Raw genomic sequence first — 19,141 nt, 5'->3', positions numbered from 1 at the left:
CAAAAGCGTTTAAGGATTAAAAAAATTAGGATAAATCTATTTTGCAATTTTAATGCTTAAGGTACGATTTGTTTAGAAATGAAAATTAGAAATAAAAGAAAACTTTACTTAATCGTAAATTTATAACAACGCCAATTAATACTTATTACCAATATTCATGTATAATAAAATTTATTCTAATGTAGGTCACAACCTTAATTTAAAATAAAGATAATTTTGAATATTTTATTTATCATATTAATCTAAAAAAATTTAAAATTTTGCAAAATGAACGCAAAATGTTACATCAATCTTGAACTAAACAAACAAGCATAAAAATATACTGATATTATCATGAATATAAATCTTTTGTGCGAAAATAAATCAAAATATAGGGAAATATTTTTGTTCTTGTCACATCTGTCAACGCCTAGAATAACCATTTAAGGCTTCTCCGGAGAGACAAGTCGGATGTGATAAAAACCAATACGTATCAAGCTATGATTAGATGTCCGTTCCTGATGACCGATACACAAACCACTTCAACGTCCACTGCCTTCTTCATTTAGTTTCTACTCGAACAGATTGCAAAGCAGCACAATTTTCAGGAAAAGAGAATGTAAAACCTCTCTTCTTTCAGTGCAGCGACAGACCTAGTATCCTCTTCAAAATACCCAGCTCACTGATACAACGCCAACCCGGATAAAAAAGGTAAGGAAAACCCTGTCTTCACTACAGATACAAAAAGGATAGGCCCCCCATGCACTAGTTAGGCTTCCGCATGTTCCGACCAGCTCGAATGACTTCATCAACCAAAAGCAACTGAGAAGCAATAACAGGCCTGAATAGAAAGGAATAGATGACGCTCAATAAGTATTACTCCAGGGGGAAAAAAAAATAGAATTAACTTGCCAATGGTGTTACTTCGGTGCATACCCAGAGTTAATAATTTGTCGCTTCACAGAGTAGTTGTCAAAAATTCCTTCCAAGTGTGGGTCAATTGGTTCTCCAGTATGCTGGTTCAACCCAACGATATTCCCCTTATCATGCTCAGCCTAAACAATAGAAATTGCATATTTATAGTTTTTAGTTGCAAAAACATTGAGAAAAAAAGAAAGAGAGGGAAAGGGAGAGTATACAGTGAGCCCAATCAAGACATCCTGCGTATCAAGGCCAGAGTTATCCGCTAGAGTCTTTGGCACAACAAGTAGAGCCTCAGCAAATGCTTCCACCCCAAGCTGTGTACGCTGTAGGCAGATTCATGTAGAATTGGTACCATGAACAAACAGCATGCCAACTCAAGAATAATAAAAACCCCAGGAGAGAACACTTACACCTTCAACAGTTTTCTTCACATTGTTGACCAAATGTTGCCTGGCTGCAACTTCAAAAGCCCCTGCTCCCTGAGCTCATAAATGAAAATTTCCCACACTTGTCAGAACTAGGAAATTCAAAAAAAACCAAAAAACAAAAACAGTTGACTCATAGATATCAGAGCATTACAGAATGTCCAGAACACTAATGCCTTTAACCCAAGATTTAAAGAACACAACAACGAATATAATTACCAACACGACTGCTTCATCTTCCAATGTATTTTTAACAGCTCTCAGACCATCACGAACAGCATCTTTAATTTGTGCAATTGTGTGATCGTTTGGTCCTGAAATTTAAAATATCACCTTTAAAACATTGCAAAATACACTCAAGTAAAATGACTCAAAAGAATGCTGCCATGCATTAGAGATGTATATCAAGAAGTGACAAAAAACTATTTTCTGACCGCAGCACCAAGTCCCTGTTACACAATGCAGCACTGCACAGATAATAAAATTTAAAAACAAGTACAATAAGACACCATCCCTAGAACCTTCATTCGCATACAGCCCTCAAGGAAATGATGCAGATGTTGCTCTGTACTCTGTTTTAATCACTATTGCTCCTAAGGGTAGTAAGGCAGAATCCAGTAAAACAAGGAAATGATGCAAAGGTTCCTAGTATAGTTTATGTATCACATTAATGCTATGAGAAAAGAAAAGGAAGGAAGATCTGACAAACAGAACATCATGAACCTTTTATCAGAATAGTACAAGAGTGTGGATTCTTCACTTTCTCAACAAAAGTATATTTCTCCTCTCCTAGGACATGTTCATACACAAGTCCAGCCCAACCAAGACAATCAGGCGACAAATCATCAACTGAGTTTATGGCTTCCCCTCCACAAGCCAAAACTAGTCTTTCCATATTTCTCCTCTTTGCTCTTCGAAGAGCAACTATCTACAAAACAGAAAAATTAGTCAGTTAGAGAGATCTGGCAAAAATTAGACAAAAAAATGACAAGCTGGAAAGAGATGAACTTGAAAAGGGATAACTTACCCCAGCTCTAGCAAGAAGGTCAAGTGATGGAGGATCGATGCCCTTTTGATTGATGACAATAAAGTTGTTATCATTTCCAGAGCAAACCTGACTCACCAGATCATTCACCTCTTCTCTTAGTTACCCTTATAAGTAACTTGAAAATAGAGGAATACAAGCAAGTTCAGTTACCTTGTTTTTTAGATCAATGATTTTCTGCACTCTCTCATCAACTTGCCGTCTTTCAGCAGCAACCATCTTTTCTCTCTGCTCTGCATTTGAGTAGAAAAAACCTGCATTGATTTCACTGACAGCAAAACATATATGATGAATAATGGTCTAAAAAAAACTCAAAAACTACGCATGCCTCTAAATTCACAAAACACTGCAGACAAACAACAAATGCATCCAAAATCACATAATCGTGCAGTTAGCAACTTCCTCATAATTCCAAACCCACCCGGTTAAGTGCCATAGTAAAACTTTATTAGTAGGAATAATCCTACATGGGTTAATATCAGGAAAAGTCACATAGTTATCAGTTGGAAAAGGCCTCCTAACTTCAGCTAGTCATTTGAGGATGGAACCACAAATCCCATAAACCCACAAACCAACTTCAACATAGTAACAGGACAGGGCATCTGCCTTGTGGGCACAGTTTGTGCCCCGTTCAGTTTGTACCTCATTTTTTTTGTTCACATCACAGAGCCATTATTCATTTGAATACGACTGAATGTGAGAGGGAGTATCAGAGCGAAATGGGCTAATCTCAAGAAAAATCACGGTTATTAGCTGGGAAAAGTCCTCATAATTTCAGCAAGTCATTTTGGAATTAACCTAGACCCAACTTCAATAAACCCCAAAAGTAAATGACAAGGTTACGATTCTAAGCAATCTTTTTTTTTTTTTTAATGTTATTAAAATACACATTTGAGGGTAGTTTCACTATGTAATTTTTTCTCCTCTTAGATCTGGAATATTTTCTGTTTATGTAGATGTAAATTCACACAGTTTTTAGAAAGATATGGTATGAGAATAGGTGGTTAACTGTCATTTAGTTAAAAGGGGCATATATGCCTTTCTTTTTTATGCAATCTATTAACAAAGGAGTTAGGAGTAGAGTTCTGACCCCTTCCAAGTCTTCTCTTCTTCTTCCTTTCTCCTCTACTTCTTCTCAACTCCAGATTTATAAATGGGTACAAAAATTACATAGTAAAAAGACGAAGCTATCCTCAACACATACTTAACAAATGTCACTAGTTATGATCAGACAATCATTCTGAGCAATCTTCTCTAACAAGTTTTGATGTTCTTATAATTGTTCTTCCAACTTCATATAGTTTTCTCACAGCCATTTTGCACTAGGTGTTACAGTACCCTTTTACTCCTCTTTTTTTTTTCCAGAGGACACCCATTTACTCTTCTCTTACTAGCTACCACTTACTTGCCCCCAGTAGCAAACGTCTTTCATAGATCAACAGACACAATAAGAATCAAGTAACCATTTCAGGACTACAAAAATAAAAACAGTTTTCATGCAAGATTCAACATTGAGAATTGTAAGAGATTTTTGCCATAACTACCATTTCTTATACTTCAAAAACTTGTAACAAAAAGGTAGAGAGAGAGAGAGAGAGAGAGTTTTAAGTTGATCATTCTATTAACCTTTTTTCATATTCTAAAGATACATTGCAAGTCAAAATATAGCAATTCTCCACCCGTCTTTTCATGTCAGGATGTCTTGAACCATGGTCAAGGACCAGCCCCTCAACCTACAAAAAGTAGATGCAACTTGTGAAGCCAGAAACATTCTAATTGCAGGAAAATAATAAAATGTTTCCCTCATTTCCTTGTAACACAGTTATAAGATTCACAAAAAAATGAAAATCACTGGTTAATAAATAAACAACAGAAGGGTCCTGCAATAAGCTCCATGCCAATGGAGGCAGGTGATAAGCAAGGTCCTCCTTCAGTATAAGGGCTGGTTGATGCCAGCTTAACCCAAATCAATACAGACAACCAATATCAGTATGGGATCAACCATGCAGCAAAGAATACTCAAAAGGCCAAAAGAATCCTCCTTGGCGGCATTGGAATTGTTTTTCTGAAATCCAGGACCTTACTAGTTCTTTTGTTTGCAATTGTTTAGCTGACTCTCTTGCTAAAGAAAGAATCTCCCTTCAATTTCTTATTGTAAGAGATCTCTTTAATATTGTGCTCTTTTTGCCTGCAGGCTCTATAAAAAGCATTTTTTCACAAAAAAAAAAAAAAAGAATGCTCAAAAAACACTATAAGTTACTTTAATAGATTCCGATTTAGTTCCAGATGTCATATAAAAGTTGCTCTTTATGAGAGAAACAGATTACCAATTGTGAGCCCTTTTATGGATTGCAAAGTTTTAAAAACAGGATTGTGGGTTCACTCTTTAGAAGTATTTACAAGACTACAGGATGGATTGAAGAAGCTTCTATACGATTTAAAGAGTAAGACTTATTTGTAGTCAAAAATACAAATTATCACCTAAATTCAGTTCATGTAGTATAATTTCTTCCTTTCACACTTCTTGTTATTAATTCTAAGTTAGAAATGGCACCACTTAAGACAACGAAGAACAACTTATACTGCTAAATAGCTTACACTGGTCAGAATAAAATTTCAACTTCTGGAGGCAAGTCGCAACCATCACTAGTCTTTCTCATCTAGACACCCCTCCCACACTTAAATTCTAAAATTTACCTACGTTTACATGTACCACAACCAAAAAGTCAGAAATGAAGCCAAAGCTAAAATGGAGAATGAAGAACGCCAGAGACTCTTCAAATTATTTAGACAAACACTATAAAAAGAACAAATTCACATAGTTTTGTTTAACATTCAATTTTTAAGCAACCCAAATTGTCAAAATATTGGTATGGGGGTATTTTGGTCACTTCACAACCTCATATGGATCTCATTAAGTTACAGCAAGCTAGACTTCATATTAGGAGTTTATCTTTAAATTTTCATTGAATTCTGACTTGTATTTTTTAAGTTATAAAGTATGTTTGTAACGAAGGGCAGAATGGTCCTTTACATATAACTTTTACTTAAGTGAGATAGTTAAAAAGAGAGGGATTCATCATTTAAAAAAAAAAAAAAAAAAGAGAGGGATTGATTTCTGAGCCCTCATTCAACACAACCTCTAACGCTGATTCTTCCTCTCTTTTGTCTCCTTACTTTCCCCTTTTCTTCTCCTTTAATCCTCTCTATATTGCAATTTTACATGGTCTTAGAGTGATAGAAGTCGATTTTGGGAAGTTCTTCTACAAGTTTTCGCGTTCTCTCCACAATTTGTCACCCCTATTGAAATTGAGCAGTTATTATGTCTGACAGCCCCTAGAGGGTTCTCAATTGGAATTTCTACTCCCTTGCACCATCTTCACTATGCCTACATCATCTCTTGCCTGCCTGCATCAGCCTGGTTTTTGAGGTTTAGACTGAAATAAATTGGGAAATATGATTGTTATTGCTCATTGTGATCGTTGTAGTTGTGCCCTAATTTGGAAGTGTGGAGCTCACTTGACAAGTGTTGGGTGGAGTTTGTGTCATTGGTTTGCTGGATTAAGTGCATCATCTTGGGTACAATTCTAGTGCATTTTGAAAGACTAAATGGCTGAATCAAGAAAACATGTTGTTGTAATAAAGCCTTATGAGAGTTCAAAAAGTAAAGACTCTCATTCCATTCAGATCACTTCAGTAAAGTTGAATGGGTCGGGTCCAATTACATGAATTGGTCCAGATCTATTTTCATGTTTTTGAAGGCAAAAAGGAAGGCCAAATACACAAAGGATGATCCTCCTAATCCCATAATTGAAGATTGGGAGATTAAAGACGATCAAAGCGATGACTTGGTTGGTTAATAACATAGAGTCAAGATTTAGTGACCAAATCTTGAGTTGTGGTATTTCAAAGGAAACGTGGATGACATCAGCTTCAATTTTGTCTTAGTAGAACAATTTGTATGCTTGATATTTAAACATGCAAAAGGGTACCAGGTCAATTGTTGACTACTTTACAGAGATGAAGGGTGTTTTATAGGAAATCAGTATTTTCCATCCTTTTACTACAATGCAAAAGATATTCGTAAGGAGAAAAAACAAATTCAGGTGGCAAGGTTTCTAGATGGCCCTGGATCTAAGTATAACACAATTGTTAGCTAATGATAACATGAATACTCTGGAACGAGCATTTAACCATGTCATTCAGGCAGAAGAAGCAATAACAGGTAAAAGTGATAAGGATACAGGACTCACTGATGCAACTGCTCTCAACCTCCACTCATCATTTCGTAAGTCTGAGATCTGAGGTCGTGGAGGCAGTACAGATTCCTCTACTCAAGGTCGTGGACATTGTGATAAAGGGGATAAAAAGAGTGTTCATTGTAGCCACACAAACTACTTTTTTGATAAATACTAGGAAAAGTTTGGAAAACCAAAATGGGCAAACTCTACTATGATAGGTAGAGACAATGTTTCATATTTTGGTCCACAAGAGGAAATTCAGCCACTACTCCACAAGCTTGGTCAATTGACCTCCACACCAACCACTACTACTATCACTAAGCCGGATTCCTCTTCCTCAGCAAGTGCCACAGTGGCAAGCACAGGTATGCTAGCAATAAATGTGTCTCATTCTCCCTCTGGATCATCGATTTAGGAGCATCCACACATGTGTCAGGTATGGCTTCTTTGTTTCAGTCTATCAATTCTTCTCTGACCTATCATCATGTTACTTTGGGTCTACCTCCACGATTCAGGGGGAGGGTACAATGAACACTACATCTCAAATATCTTTGAATTCTATTATAATTGTGCAAACTTTTGTTTGTCAATCATATCACTAAATCTCTATATAGTTATGTAACTTTCTCTCCTAATTCTTGTGTCTTTCGGTACTTGTAGACGAAGAGGATGATTGGTTCCAAACATGGAAAAAGAGGGTCTACTTGTTGGAAAATGTATCAATTCAATAGGCGGTGGCACTTACCAACTAAAAACTCTCCATATCTATGGCACTTTCGTTTGGGACATCTATCACCAGCTAAGCTTCATCACTCTTTTCCTTCTTTGCCAGCTAATATTACCTTTGATTGTGAGTCGTGTCAACTTAGGAAACATTGTCGGGCTAGTTCCTTGCTAGTTCTAGTCCTAGCTCACGAATTTTTGAATTAACACCTTGAGATGTATGTGGTCCATGTGAAGTCCCTAGTCCGTTTGGTTTTAAGTATTTTGCTTCCTTTATAGATAATTTAGCAAAGTCACTTAGAGGTATCTCCTGCGAGAGAAATCCAATCTTTGATATTTTTGTGAAATTTTTCAATAAATTAAAAAATCAGTTTGGCGCCAATGTTCCAATTTTTTGTACCAATAATGCTCTTGAGTTTCTCAATCACAAGTTTTTCTTTTGTGCTTTACATGGCATTACTCATCAAACTTCCAGCATATATTCTTCCCAAAAAAGAGGTTGTTGAACGCAAAAACAGACATCTTCTAGAAGTTACACGTACTTCACTATTCCACATGAATGTTCCCAAATGTTTTTGGGGAGATGCAATGTTAATATCATGTTTCTTAATCAATCGTATGTCATTATCTGTTTTTGATGAAACGTGTGTCATTATCTGTTTTGCAAGGACAAGTTCCTATGCAGGTTTTAAAAACCACATTGTAAATCGTTTGATGTTCTCCCTCGTCTCTTCGGGTTTACATGTTTTGTTCATTTATTTGGTAACTTTGCAAATAACTTTTCCTTGCTCCGTTAAATGCATTTTTCTTTGCTATTACAAACATCAAAAAGGATATAAGTTTTATGAACCAGTTAAGTGTAAGACATTTTTGTTGTTGTTATATTTTTTGAGAACACTCCTATTTTGAGTCCTCTACTGATTCTCCATCATCATCTAATCCTTCTCTAGATAATCAAGCACCTATTGCTGTTATGGATGCACCTACTACAAGTTCCTCTCCCCAACTTCAAGTGTACATTCGGTGTTCTCATTATCAGTTACCAACACCAACGACTCCGAACATGAGTCATTTCCTCAAGACCAAACACCTTCCTCTTTGCCTATAGGTCCAATTCCTTCTGTTTGGATTACGCACATTGGTCTCCAAAAAGGTAAAAGTCAAGAATTTTTCATCCCATATCGAAATATGTTTCCCTTAATTTTTCGTTACCCTCCTACAAGTCCTTTGCTCTGTCATAATCTTATGTCCACTATACCTTGTTTAGTGCAAGATGTTATGGTTTCACCTGTGAGTAAACGAGCTATGGATGAGGAGATGGATGTTTTGGTGCCCAAGGGGATGTGAAATCTTTGTGACCCACCTACAGGGTTGCTATCGTGGGATGTCATTGGGTGTATATAATTAAATACAAAGCAGATTGGACCACTGATTGGTATAAGGCTAGATTGGTGACAAAGGGATATACACAAACCTTTAGTGTTGATGTGTTTGCAACATTCTCTCCAATTGCACCACTCACCTTGGTTCATATTTTAGTCTCTATGGTTGTTAACAAAGGATGACCACTATTTAAAGGAGTATAAGGAGCAACCTTGTCAATATGTTGCTCAGGGGAGACAGGGAAAGTGTATTGATTAAAGAAGGTTATTTATGGACTTAAGCAAAATCTTAGAGCATTGTTTGAAAAATTCAACAATGTTGTGATGCAGTTTGGTTTTTATAGGAGCCATTGTGATCATTCTATGTTTTTTGTTGAAAAGAAAGACTAAGATTGTTTTTTTGGTTGCATATGTTGATGACATTGTTTTGTTCGGGAGTAACCATGAAGAAATTGAACAAGTAAAAAAACGTATTTGGACACACATTTTCAAACAAAGGATTCAAGACAATTGATATATTTCTTTGGTATTGAAGTGGCTCAAAGTAAGCAAGGTGTTATTTTATCTCAAAGAAATTACATCTTAGATATGTTGCAAGTGTTCGGTCTCTAGAGTGCAAGACTAGTAGATACTCCTATTAGCCTTCATGATTCTCATAGTCCTATACTTAAGGACAAGACACACTATAGACGCCTAGCGGATAAGTTGATTTGTGCTACAATTACTAGGCCTGATATACTATTTGCAATGGGAGTGGTGAGTCAATTCATGAAAAACCCAAGAAAAATACATTTAGGCCCCGTTAGTGCCTCTAGTTGGAAACTTATATCCCATGAAAAGCTAGAAATGTTTCTCCAAGGATACACATTTCCAAGAAACCTTCAAATAAAATCCTATTAGTGCCTTACTAGGAAATTACATGAAAAATTTTAGAAATTTCCAAGGAAAATTAAATGGATCTGTCAGTGCCTTTTTCCAGGGAACTAAATGGAAATTACTAATCAATCACATACATTACCATACCTATTCGATAAATTTTCAATAAAATAAATTGTCAAATACAAAATTGCCATGATAAACAGCCGTGTACTGGAAGTATCACAGCACCAATTATCAAATACTTATTCGAAATATTTCATATGGTTTTCCATCCCATCTTGACTAGAAAATCTTACCTGAAAAATTATATGATTTTCCTGGTAAAAATTTCCAGCTTAAAAAGTGTTTCAAGAAAACATGAGGCACTAATGGTCCTATAAACATATTTCTATTAGATGTCTTTCTAGTGTTTCTTGGGAAAAGGCACTAGCAGGGCCTTTGAACCTACTCAAAAGGATTTTAGAGTATTTGAAAGGTGCTCCCAAAAAAGGTCTTTTATATACTCGTAATGAGAAAATTGATGTGTTGGGATATTCTAATGCAGATTATGATAGGTGCAAGATGAATAGGAGGTCCACCATTGGGTATTGTTGCTTTTTTGGGGGTAACTCAGTGAGTTGGAAGAGTAAGAAACAAGCTTAGTGCCTAGATCTGGTGCAAAGGTTAGATTTTAAGGCAATGGCTCACACGGTTAGTGAGCTTATGTGGATGAAATCAGTTCTTGTTGAGTTTGGATTTTATCCAGAGCCTACGGTTATGAAGTGTAACATTCAAGTTGTCCTAGCCAGTAACTCATTCCCCCTCTTGGATCATTGATTCGGGAGCCTCTATACACATGTCAGGTATACCCTCCCTATTTCAGTCCATTAGTCCATCTCACTCATATCGTTGAGTTACTTTAGCTAATGGATTCGCCTCTCCCATTCAGGGGGAGGGTATAGTTCATACTACTCCACAAATATCCTTAGATTTTGTTTTATTTGTAGCAAATTTTCCAGTTAATCTCTTATTTGTGAGTCATATAACTAAATTCTTAAATTGTTCAATAACCTTCTATCTTACTTCTTGTGTTTTCCAGGACTTGCAAACGAAGATGACAATTGGTTCAGGAGATGAGAAAGGAGGGCTCTACAAGTGGATAGTTTAGGTTTAGGTCCTCTTTTTTGGCTTTACAAGTGGATAATTTAGGTGTAGTCCCACATATGAGTATCTGCTCTGATAGTTGGCTAGTCATCTCAAAATGACTAGCCAACTTAGGGGGGTGGGTTAGTCAACTTGACACAGGAGATGAACTTCAGCAGCATTACTCAATTCATCTCCTGACTTCGTTAGTGGAGCGCCAGACTTCAAGTCATCTCGATGACTAAGATGAAGCTGAACATCATCTCCACGTTATAATTTATGGAATCTGGTTTCCGACCCTTTTTGCCAATCATCTAGATGAAGTAAACGCCGGTGTTCGAACCCTCAACGTTTTTTTCCCCTCTCTCCCCGCACCCCCTCTCGCTCTCTTCTCATTTTCATTTTTTTCTCCCTCTCTCCCGCACCCCTCTCATCTCCCTGCGCCCCCAAGGTCTCTGCTCCCCCTCTTCTCTCGGACTCGCTCTCCAGCCTCCGTCTCTCGGTCTTCTCCTTTCCATTTTGTTCGCCCCCTCTCCCACACCCCCTCTCTCGTCTTCGTACACCCCCAAGGTCTCTCCCTCTCTTCTCTCGGACTCACTCCGGTCTCCCTCTCTCGCTTCTCCCTCTCTTCTCTCTCTCTTCTCCCTTTCGGCCTCCCACTCCCTTCTCCCTCTTGCTATTCTCTTTCCCCCAAAATACCTTCTGATTTCGTTTGATTTCCCCCATTTCGATTTCGATTTTCTTTGATTTTGACATTTGGGCACTTGCTTAATTTCTACTTCGATTAGGCATCAATTTCCCCATTCGGCTTCGATTTCACCCTTCGGCTTAGGTTTTCCCCAAACTTAAGAAGGTGTGACTAAACCCTAATTTTTTTTCGATTAAATTAGTGTTGTATTTGATTTAATTTTAGTTTCAATGTCTAATTTGGGGTTATTTGTGCATAATTGTGGGATTTAGAGGAATTACTTCTGGCCAGCCATGCAAATATCAAGACGTGTATCATGCCCTCCAAGAAATTGTTTCCCGTGAAGGTCCGGCTGCATTGTTTAGAGGAATTATTGCAAACATACTATCAAGGATGGTTGGTGCTGGAGTCCTAGGAGGATATGATCAGCTGCATCGCATTGCTTCCGAATATGGTTATGGTTTTGATCAATCCCTCAGAGGTTTGAAATGACAAGAGTGAAATTCCTTGTCTGCACATCTTTTTTTAAATTGCATCCTGCAAACTGAGGGTGGGCTATGAGGCATTGAGCCTTTGTATACATAAGCCTTCATTGGCTCCTATCAAATGTAAATATGGCTTTGTACTTTAATTGTTACATGAAGTAAAATTCGATGCATTTATTTGATGGTCACATTGATTTGGAATTCATCTTCTGTGCTATTTCCTTTTTGTGTGTTATGAGCTGACTATCAAAGGAAACTTTTAACTAACAGTTTGTCATTCTTATAATCATTCTCCATGCTCAGTTCTTCATTGGATCTCAGCCGGTTTAAATTTCAACTTTTCTTATGCACTCGGTTCATGTTAGCCAAATTCTTCTTTAGATAAGAGTCTCTAAGCTTTGCGATATTAAAATTTGGAGTTAAGAGAACTATGTAGGGGATTTGGGGTTTCAATTACTGGAATCACCATTTACACGGGACTATAAACAGTAATCATTAACTAATATAATATATAATTCAATTAATTAGTATATTAATATATTTTAGTTATACATTAAATTAGTTATTCGTGTAGTAATAATGCTTGTTTTACCTAATTTAATGTTTAAGTATTATATTTTAATTAAGTTAACTATTACAAGTTACTAATTCTCTTATTTTTCACATTTTTCTCATTGGGGGCAGTAACACTAGAAACTGTTTTCCAATGCACATGAACTCGTCCACACTAACACCTAGTTCGAAGATGAAGTTCATGTAGATGCATGAAATGAAGATAAAGATGAAGATGAACTTTAAATTTTCGTTTTGTTGACTAACCCCCCCTTAAAAGAAACATCTTTTCCAACTAATAAACTCAAGATCTTTCTACTCCTTAATCCATGTGGGACTATTCCTTAACACTCCCCCTCATGTGTAGGCCCTCTTTTGTGGCTCTACAAGTGGTTAGTTTAGGTGTAAGCTCTCTTTTGTGGCTCTACAAGTGAGTAGTTTAGGTGTAGGCCCTCTTTTGTGGCGCTACAAGTGAGTAGTTTAGGTGTAGGCTTTTGTGACTCTACAAGTGGATAGTTTAGGTGTAGGCCCACATATGAGTACCTGCTCTAATACCATATAAAGTTGGGTCCAACACCCATCCCAAAATGACTAGCCTGCTTAGGAAACCACTTTTCCAACTAATAAATTCAAGATCTTTGTACTCACTAATCCATGTGGGACTATTCCTTAACAGTTATTTCATTAAAAATGTTGTTATGCAAGGGAAGGTTGTTACTCCATATGTGAAGTCCTCAAAACAACTTAGTAATGTGTTCAGAAACCTCTTGGAAAGCATGAACATTTGGTGTTTCATGATAAGCTGAGTTTATTTGACATTTACTCTCAAGCTTGAGTGGGAGAGTTAAAATACTTGTATAAGGGTATTTTGGTCACTTAAACAGGCTAATATTGGATCTTATTAAGTCACAACCAGCTAGACTTCATACTAGGACTTTATCTTACAATTTTCACTGAATTTTGACTTGTATTTATATAGTTTTAAGTATGTTTGTAAGGAAGGGTAGAATGGTATTGTTAGAAAATATGTCTAGGGGTATTTTGATCAATTCACTACTTTGGTAGAATTATTTCTATATGTAATCTTGTTCTATGCATTGAATTTGTTTGTGGTTTAATTTTCATGTACATAGGATACATAGTTAGGAAGACAAGCATTATTGAGTAAGTAGGGGTATTTTTGTAATATTTTCAAAGCCAATTAATTAAATAGAGCTGGGGTCGTGCACGACCCACAACAAACTCTCTTTTGGAGCTTCTCTCAAAGACTCTCTCCTCTCACTTCTCTCTTCTTCCAACACCTAAAACCCTAATTTTTACAAATCCTTTTCATGTAAATTTCACTTGAGTGAGACAATTAAAAAGAGAGGGCTCAATTTCCTAGCCCTCATTCAATGCAGCCTCTTGCTTCTTCCTCTCTTTTGTCTCCTTTTTTTCCCCTTTTCTTCTCCTTTAATCCTCTCTATATTACAATTTTACACAAATATCCTTGGAATAGAAAACAATACAAAAAAAAGTATCAAATACTGCAAAAATAAAAATCCAGACTGTCCAAAATGGCAACCATACAACAGGTTCAACTAACATACCAAACGAGTATCCACATCAAACTTGTGCCGCATATGCATTATCTCAACCATAAATAGATCTATAGGCTCCTCAGGCTTGCGAATACACAGTACCTGTTCACAACCAAATACAATATTTTATACGCATTACATTCATACATAGACATCCAATGTGTACACCAAACAGAAAGAGAAGAAAGGATGGTGAAATAGAGAATTGTGCTTCAGTACATGTTCTAAATAATGAAGCGAACCAAATGAGAATTGAAAAAATACTCTTATCATGTTAACAGGTTCACAAGAAGATTGATATACAGTTCTGAGCTTTCCACTAATTCAAACAACATGCTTTCAGACGCAAAAGGAATCAACTGATCAAAAAATCTATACATAAGTACCTTTTCGTGCATTTGAGATTATGAAGCCAAATGCAGTACAAAAAAGCGAAATGAAATAAGGATCCAAACTCACCCCATTGACAATGATCTCTGTCAACTGATCAGCCAGTGCTTCATACAACTAAAATGACAGAAAAGGAACCACAGTTAGAGAATAACACTAAACATGATACTAACAAGATGTGAGGAAAAAAAAAAGAACTGAATCAACACAGCCAAAGGAAGATAGTAATACTTTGGTCCTTAGTGTCGTTCTAGCCACCATTTTTAGAGTTTCTTTGTCAGGCTCATCACCCATGACTACAGGTGTCTTAAATTGCTCAAGAAAATCAAGGGTTGCTCTCTTTGCAATGTCAAATCCATCAACCAAAATACGTGGATGCATACCTGAAGAGCGATGATCAAAACTATAACTAATGCAATGATGCTGATGATTAATAATCATGAAACATTATATGAATAGTGAGAAAGAATCCAAAGAAACAAAAGACAGTAAGGCTTTCCTACTGGTCAAGAGCACACAATCTATCTTATGCATTTTCACAAGCATATGAAGCACCAACCTTCAGCAATGTAACGCTCTGACTGTTTCATAAGTTCACCAATGAAAAGCACAGTAGAGGTGGTACCATCCCCACTAATATCATCCTGGGCAACAGCAGTTCTTGCAATCATTATTGCAGTTGGGTTTTGAATTTGCTGCAATGCAAACCAAATATATGAATGCATTTTAGAAAGGTAAACTATAGATGGATACAAAAATCCAAAATAAATAAAAGGGAAGTAGATCAAATATCAGAGAACTGTGGAAAGGGAAAATACACCAAACAAAATGCTAAAAATAGATAGGCAACTCATTTTCTTCTTTGTCTTAAAAGGATATAAGTATTGGTCACATAAAAGTGCTTCCTCAGCTTCCTCAGCTCCACTTAATCAATTTGCTAACTCCAACCTCTACTCCACTCAATCATTTGCTAACTCCATTGCCAGGTCAGCCAACTTCAAGTTAGTCCTCACTACCATCCATGATACCTTCAGTTCACATCTAATTTTCACTGCTCCATCATCCAATAGGTTCCTTCTGAATATATTGAAACCATCTTCAACAGCCTTTTGTCATTTTCTCATCATCCAGTGACAATCTTTGAATGTTTCCGTGTACATGAGTTTTTAATTTGGCCCCAATTATGCAACAGATCCATCTCTATTTCAACATTTTACAATACTACACACGTAAAGAGATTTTTTTTTTTTTTTTTTGAAAAACATCATAGAGACCAATAATAAACATTTGCCAGTATTTGCACCGGGGAAAAGGATCACTCTAATTTTTCTTAATGGTGTGAAGATGAAGTTATGAGGTCATCTTTCCACAAAAAAGATTAATAGCACATTGCAGTCACTAATTAGAGAAACAACAAAGCTTTAATTCCTTAAACCAGGACATTCTCTGAAAGCTAGACAAGGAGTAGTTTGAAAGAACTAAATGTAGGAGGTTATGAGAAAGTGATCGACTTTTACTACTTAAAAGAAGAAAGAAAAAATATCTACCCAAAGTTTGAGGGAAAAGGCGAGATGGGAAGTTCAGGGAGTGACTAATCGAGAAAATAACCGCATACCAGACTAACAATATCAACCAAAAGACATATAACATATTACACATCACAGGGACTTAAAGACAAAAGAGAAGTAGCATAATTAACTGGAATAGATACTTCATATAATCCAAAGTTTCCCATGACATTAGTGCATCAAATCTCGTGTTGGAGAGCACCAAACCAAAAAAAAAAAAGACTCTGAAATAACAGGTTCAATCTCAACCACATACTAAGAACCCATAATTTGTCATTAAGACCCATTTTTTTAATAGGCTGGCTCTACAAACAGACTACTTAAGAAAAACCACAAGACTATACAGAAACCAATGAATGAAGCATCATCCGGGAAAAGTGAAATTGCATAGACTAACCATCTCTTTTAAAAGAGTGTTGCCGTCTTTAGTGAGCTTAATGTCTCCAGCACCGCCAACAAGCCTGATCCAGAAAAACAATCGGATGACTACACAAATACAAGGACATAAATGGTTAAAGACAATAACGAATAAACCATCATACATTTTAATGGTACCCTTTGGGCCGAGATTTGTCTTGAGAACATCCTGAAGACCTTTGGCGGCATTGATGTTCATGTAGAGAGCTGCAGATTTGTTAAGAACTTCGGCATTTGGATTCAGTAAGCGTAGAGACATCTTTACTTCCTCCTAGCTGGAAAGAGATGGACCACAACAAAAGTTTAACAGAGGACGCTACAGAAGAGTGACATGAAACTCACCCACCACCAAAAACCACAAACAGTTACTGCTTAGACAGTTTGAAACTAAAAAAAATGAAACTGTATTACAAAAATAAAACTCGGTATAAAAATGAGAAAATCCTGAACACCATATCTTTCAGAGCAATACCCAATATAAGAAGAAAAGAGGTATTTACAGAGAGATATAGGAATTTCAAATTTTAGGATGATGGGTAAAGAGAAATAACAGTTTCAGAGGCAACCCCTTCTTCAGCCAGCCAAAGAATAGTAGACAAGTAACTGAGCTGGCTGCTCTGCACCAATAAGCATCAGAAGGTATACCAGGGGTCAGTCTAAGAATGATGAACTCTATGGTCCAAAAGGGGCGAACCTCACCAGCAGATCACAGAGAGAGAGATGGGAGGAGAGAGATATATATAAAAATAAAAATAAAAAAGAGTTTTAAAGAATGCTTTAGAGAGAGGTGACGAGATATAGAGAAATGGCTTAGAGAGAGAAGGGACAAGAGGAAAAGAGGGTTCGAGAGAGAGGGACCGCGAGAAACAGGTAGAGAGGGCGTACCTTTGGAGAGAAATGGGGGAATGAAGAACAACTCAGAGCCGTCGCTGCAGAGGAAAGAAAGACAAAAGAGGTTTGAGAACTGGGGCAAACTGGGACGCTAGGGTGTAGAGAACATCGGGTAAGAGATCAAAATTGATACCTAGGCGGAGCCGAGGGTGCAAACTTCGAAATGCCCGGAAAAACCTAGAAGGTGCTGTCTTTTAGTACCGCGGCTCCTTTTTACACCCAAGTTTTTACACAAATCTACGAAATTGATCCGGGTCAACAATCGAGCCCCAAGAAAAATGTTTTCTTATGTTTTTTATTTATTTTTACACCTAAGTTTGTGATTGTAATAGTTGTCAAATTTTGGTGTTTATTTGAGTTGATTTTTCTTAATATTTAAATTTAAATTAATATTATTAAATATGGTGGCTACCCTAAAAGGTTAGGCTTGTATACAGTTGGTTTTTTTCAATATTAGTTCATTTTTAATATGATATTAAATTAATATCATGAGAAGATAATTGACCATATGACAATGATTATGATCAAAATAAAGTTATTAGTATATTACATGTTAAGGTTAAAATTAAGTATGATTAAGAATAAATATTTAACTTGAATAAATTATTTATTAATTACTCATTTCATTAAGTAACCGATAATAAAACTATTCAATTAATATTATAATAAATATGAAGTAGTAGTACAATATTTTAATACACCAATAATGAACATTAAATTCCATTATAGTTATGAAAAGTCTTAAAAATGGTAAAAAATTATGTAACTAATAATAAAATCAATTGTATAATGTTAGGTATAAAATGTTTTACTAGGCTATTAGTTTAACATTACATAGTGTAATATTGTATTATGAAATTATTTGTTATGAAACTATAATTACATATTGTGGTAAATTAATATAATAATAAATATGTAACCTCATATATTTTTATATGTTGATATTAACAATTAAATATGATGAAATTTGTAGGAGAAAAAGTTGGTAGAGATTAGGGTTTTTATACCCTTCTTTTTTATTTACAAATGAACAATAATTAAAATTGGAAGTGAAAGTGAATTAAATTACACTATCACTTGACCCAGATGCGTTAGTGCACACACCAAGGGCCAGTTCTTGACACTAAGCGTCAATTCACGTACACTGCAAAACAGTTTCCAGTGTTAGTATCTCAAAATGAGAAAAATATAAAAAACAAAAAAATGAGTAACTTGTAATAGTATACTTAATTAAAATATAATATTTAAACCCAAAATTATGTAAAACAAACATGATTACTACACGAATAAGTAATTTAATGTATAATTAAATTATATTAATATACTAATTAATTAAATTAGATATTATATTATTTAATGATTGCAGTTTATTGTATATTAATACTGTAATTACGTGAACCAATTAACTATGTACATGATGAATTATAAAAAAAATAATAAATAGGAAAATTTGATCAAATGCTAACTTTAACGCACTGTATTTTTACGTATTATTGCATTGTCCCGAGGAATAGCAACATTAGAGGCTGTTGGGGCGGACGAAATTGCATCGTCTAGAGGAAAAGCAACGGCTGATAATAGGATTTGCAAGTTTTTTTTTTATAAAAAAATTGCATGTACGAACTCGCATGTGTGAACTGCACGTGCGAGTTCGCACGCTGTGCGGAACGGGAGGGGGGAAAATAATTTTCCCCCTCAACTTATCCAGGGGGGTTCTATGCGGCGTCGGCGAGAGCAGTGGCCGGCTGATCTGACGGCGGCAGTAGGCGGTAGGCGGTGGTAGGAGGGTGACGACAACAGGAGAGGGCGAGGCTACGGGAGTTGACGATGACGATGACTTCCAGCAGAGA

The 19,141-nt window shown here is 36.1% G+C and overlaps 1 protein-coding gene across 2 annotated transcripts; it reads right to left on the bottom strand.

The window, feature by feature from the left end:
- Positions 1-314: 314 nt before the first annotated feature.
- On the bottom strand, positions 315-17,442 carry LOC137962406 (T-complex protein 1 subunit zeta 1). 2 transcript variants are annotated; one of them, XM_068809254.1, is made up of 17 exons: positions 17,425-17,442; positions 17,286-17,329; positions 16,526-16,675; positions 16,381-16,444; positions 14,975-15,110; positions 14,647-14,798; positions 14,485-14,532; positions 14,035-14,127; positions 4,000-4,106; positions 2,527-2,641; positions 2,356-2,442; positions 2,052-2,256; positions 1,548-1,642; positions 1,314-1,382; positions 1,119-1,226; positions 916-1,034; positions 315-820 (listed from the first exon to the last, which is right to left on the bottom strand). In XM_068809254.1, the coding sequence occupies exons 3-17, from the start codon at positions 16,657-16,659 to the stop codon at positions 745-747; spliced, it is 1,608 nt and encodes a 535-aa protein (XP_068665355.1). In that variant the 5' UTR covers positions 16,660-16,675; positions 17,286-17,329; positions 17,425-17,442; the 3' UTR covers positions 315-744. The 2 variants fall into 2 exon arrangements, with proteins under 2 accessions (XP_068665355.1, XP_068665354.1); XM_068809253.1 differs by lacking the exon at positions 17,425-17,442 and having other exon boundaries at positions 17,286-17,395.
- Positions 17,443-19,141: the final 1,699 nt, after the last annotated feature.

The sequence above is a fragment of the Aristolochia californica genome, unplaced genomic scaffold, assembly GCF_029961685.1.
Source record: "Aristolochia californica isolate CCGP_79_NKW_82.1479 unplaced genomic scaffold, dmAriCali1.0.hap1 SCAF_4, whole genome shotgun sequence".
NCBI classification, from domain to species: domain Eukaryota; kingdom Viridiplantae; phylum Streptophyta; class Magnoliopsida; order Piperales; family Aristolochiaceae; genus Aristolochia; species Aristolochia californica.
Note: the sequence above shows the minus strand (reverse complement) of the source record. Positions and strands in the feature narration are given on the sequence as shown.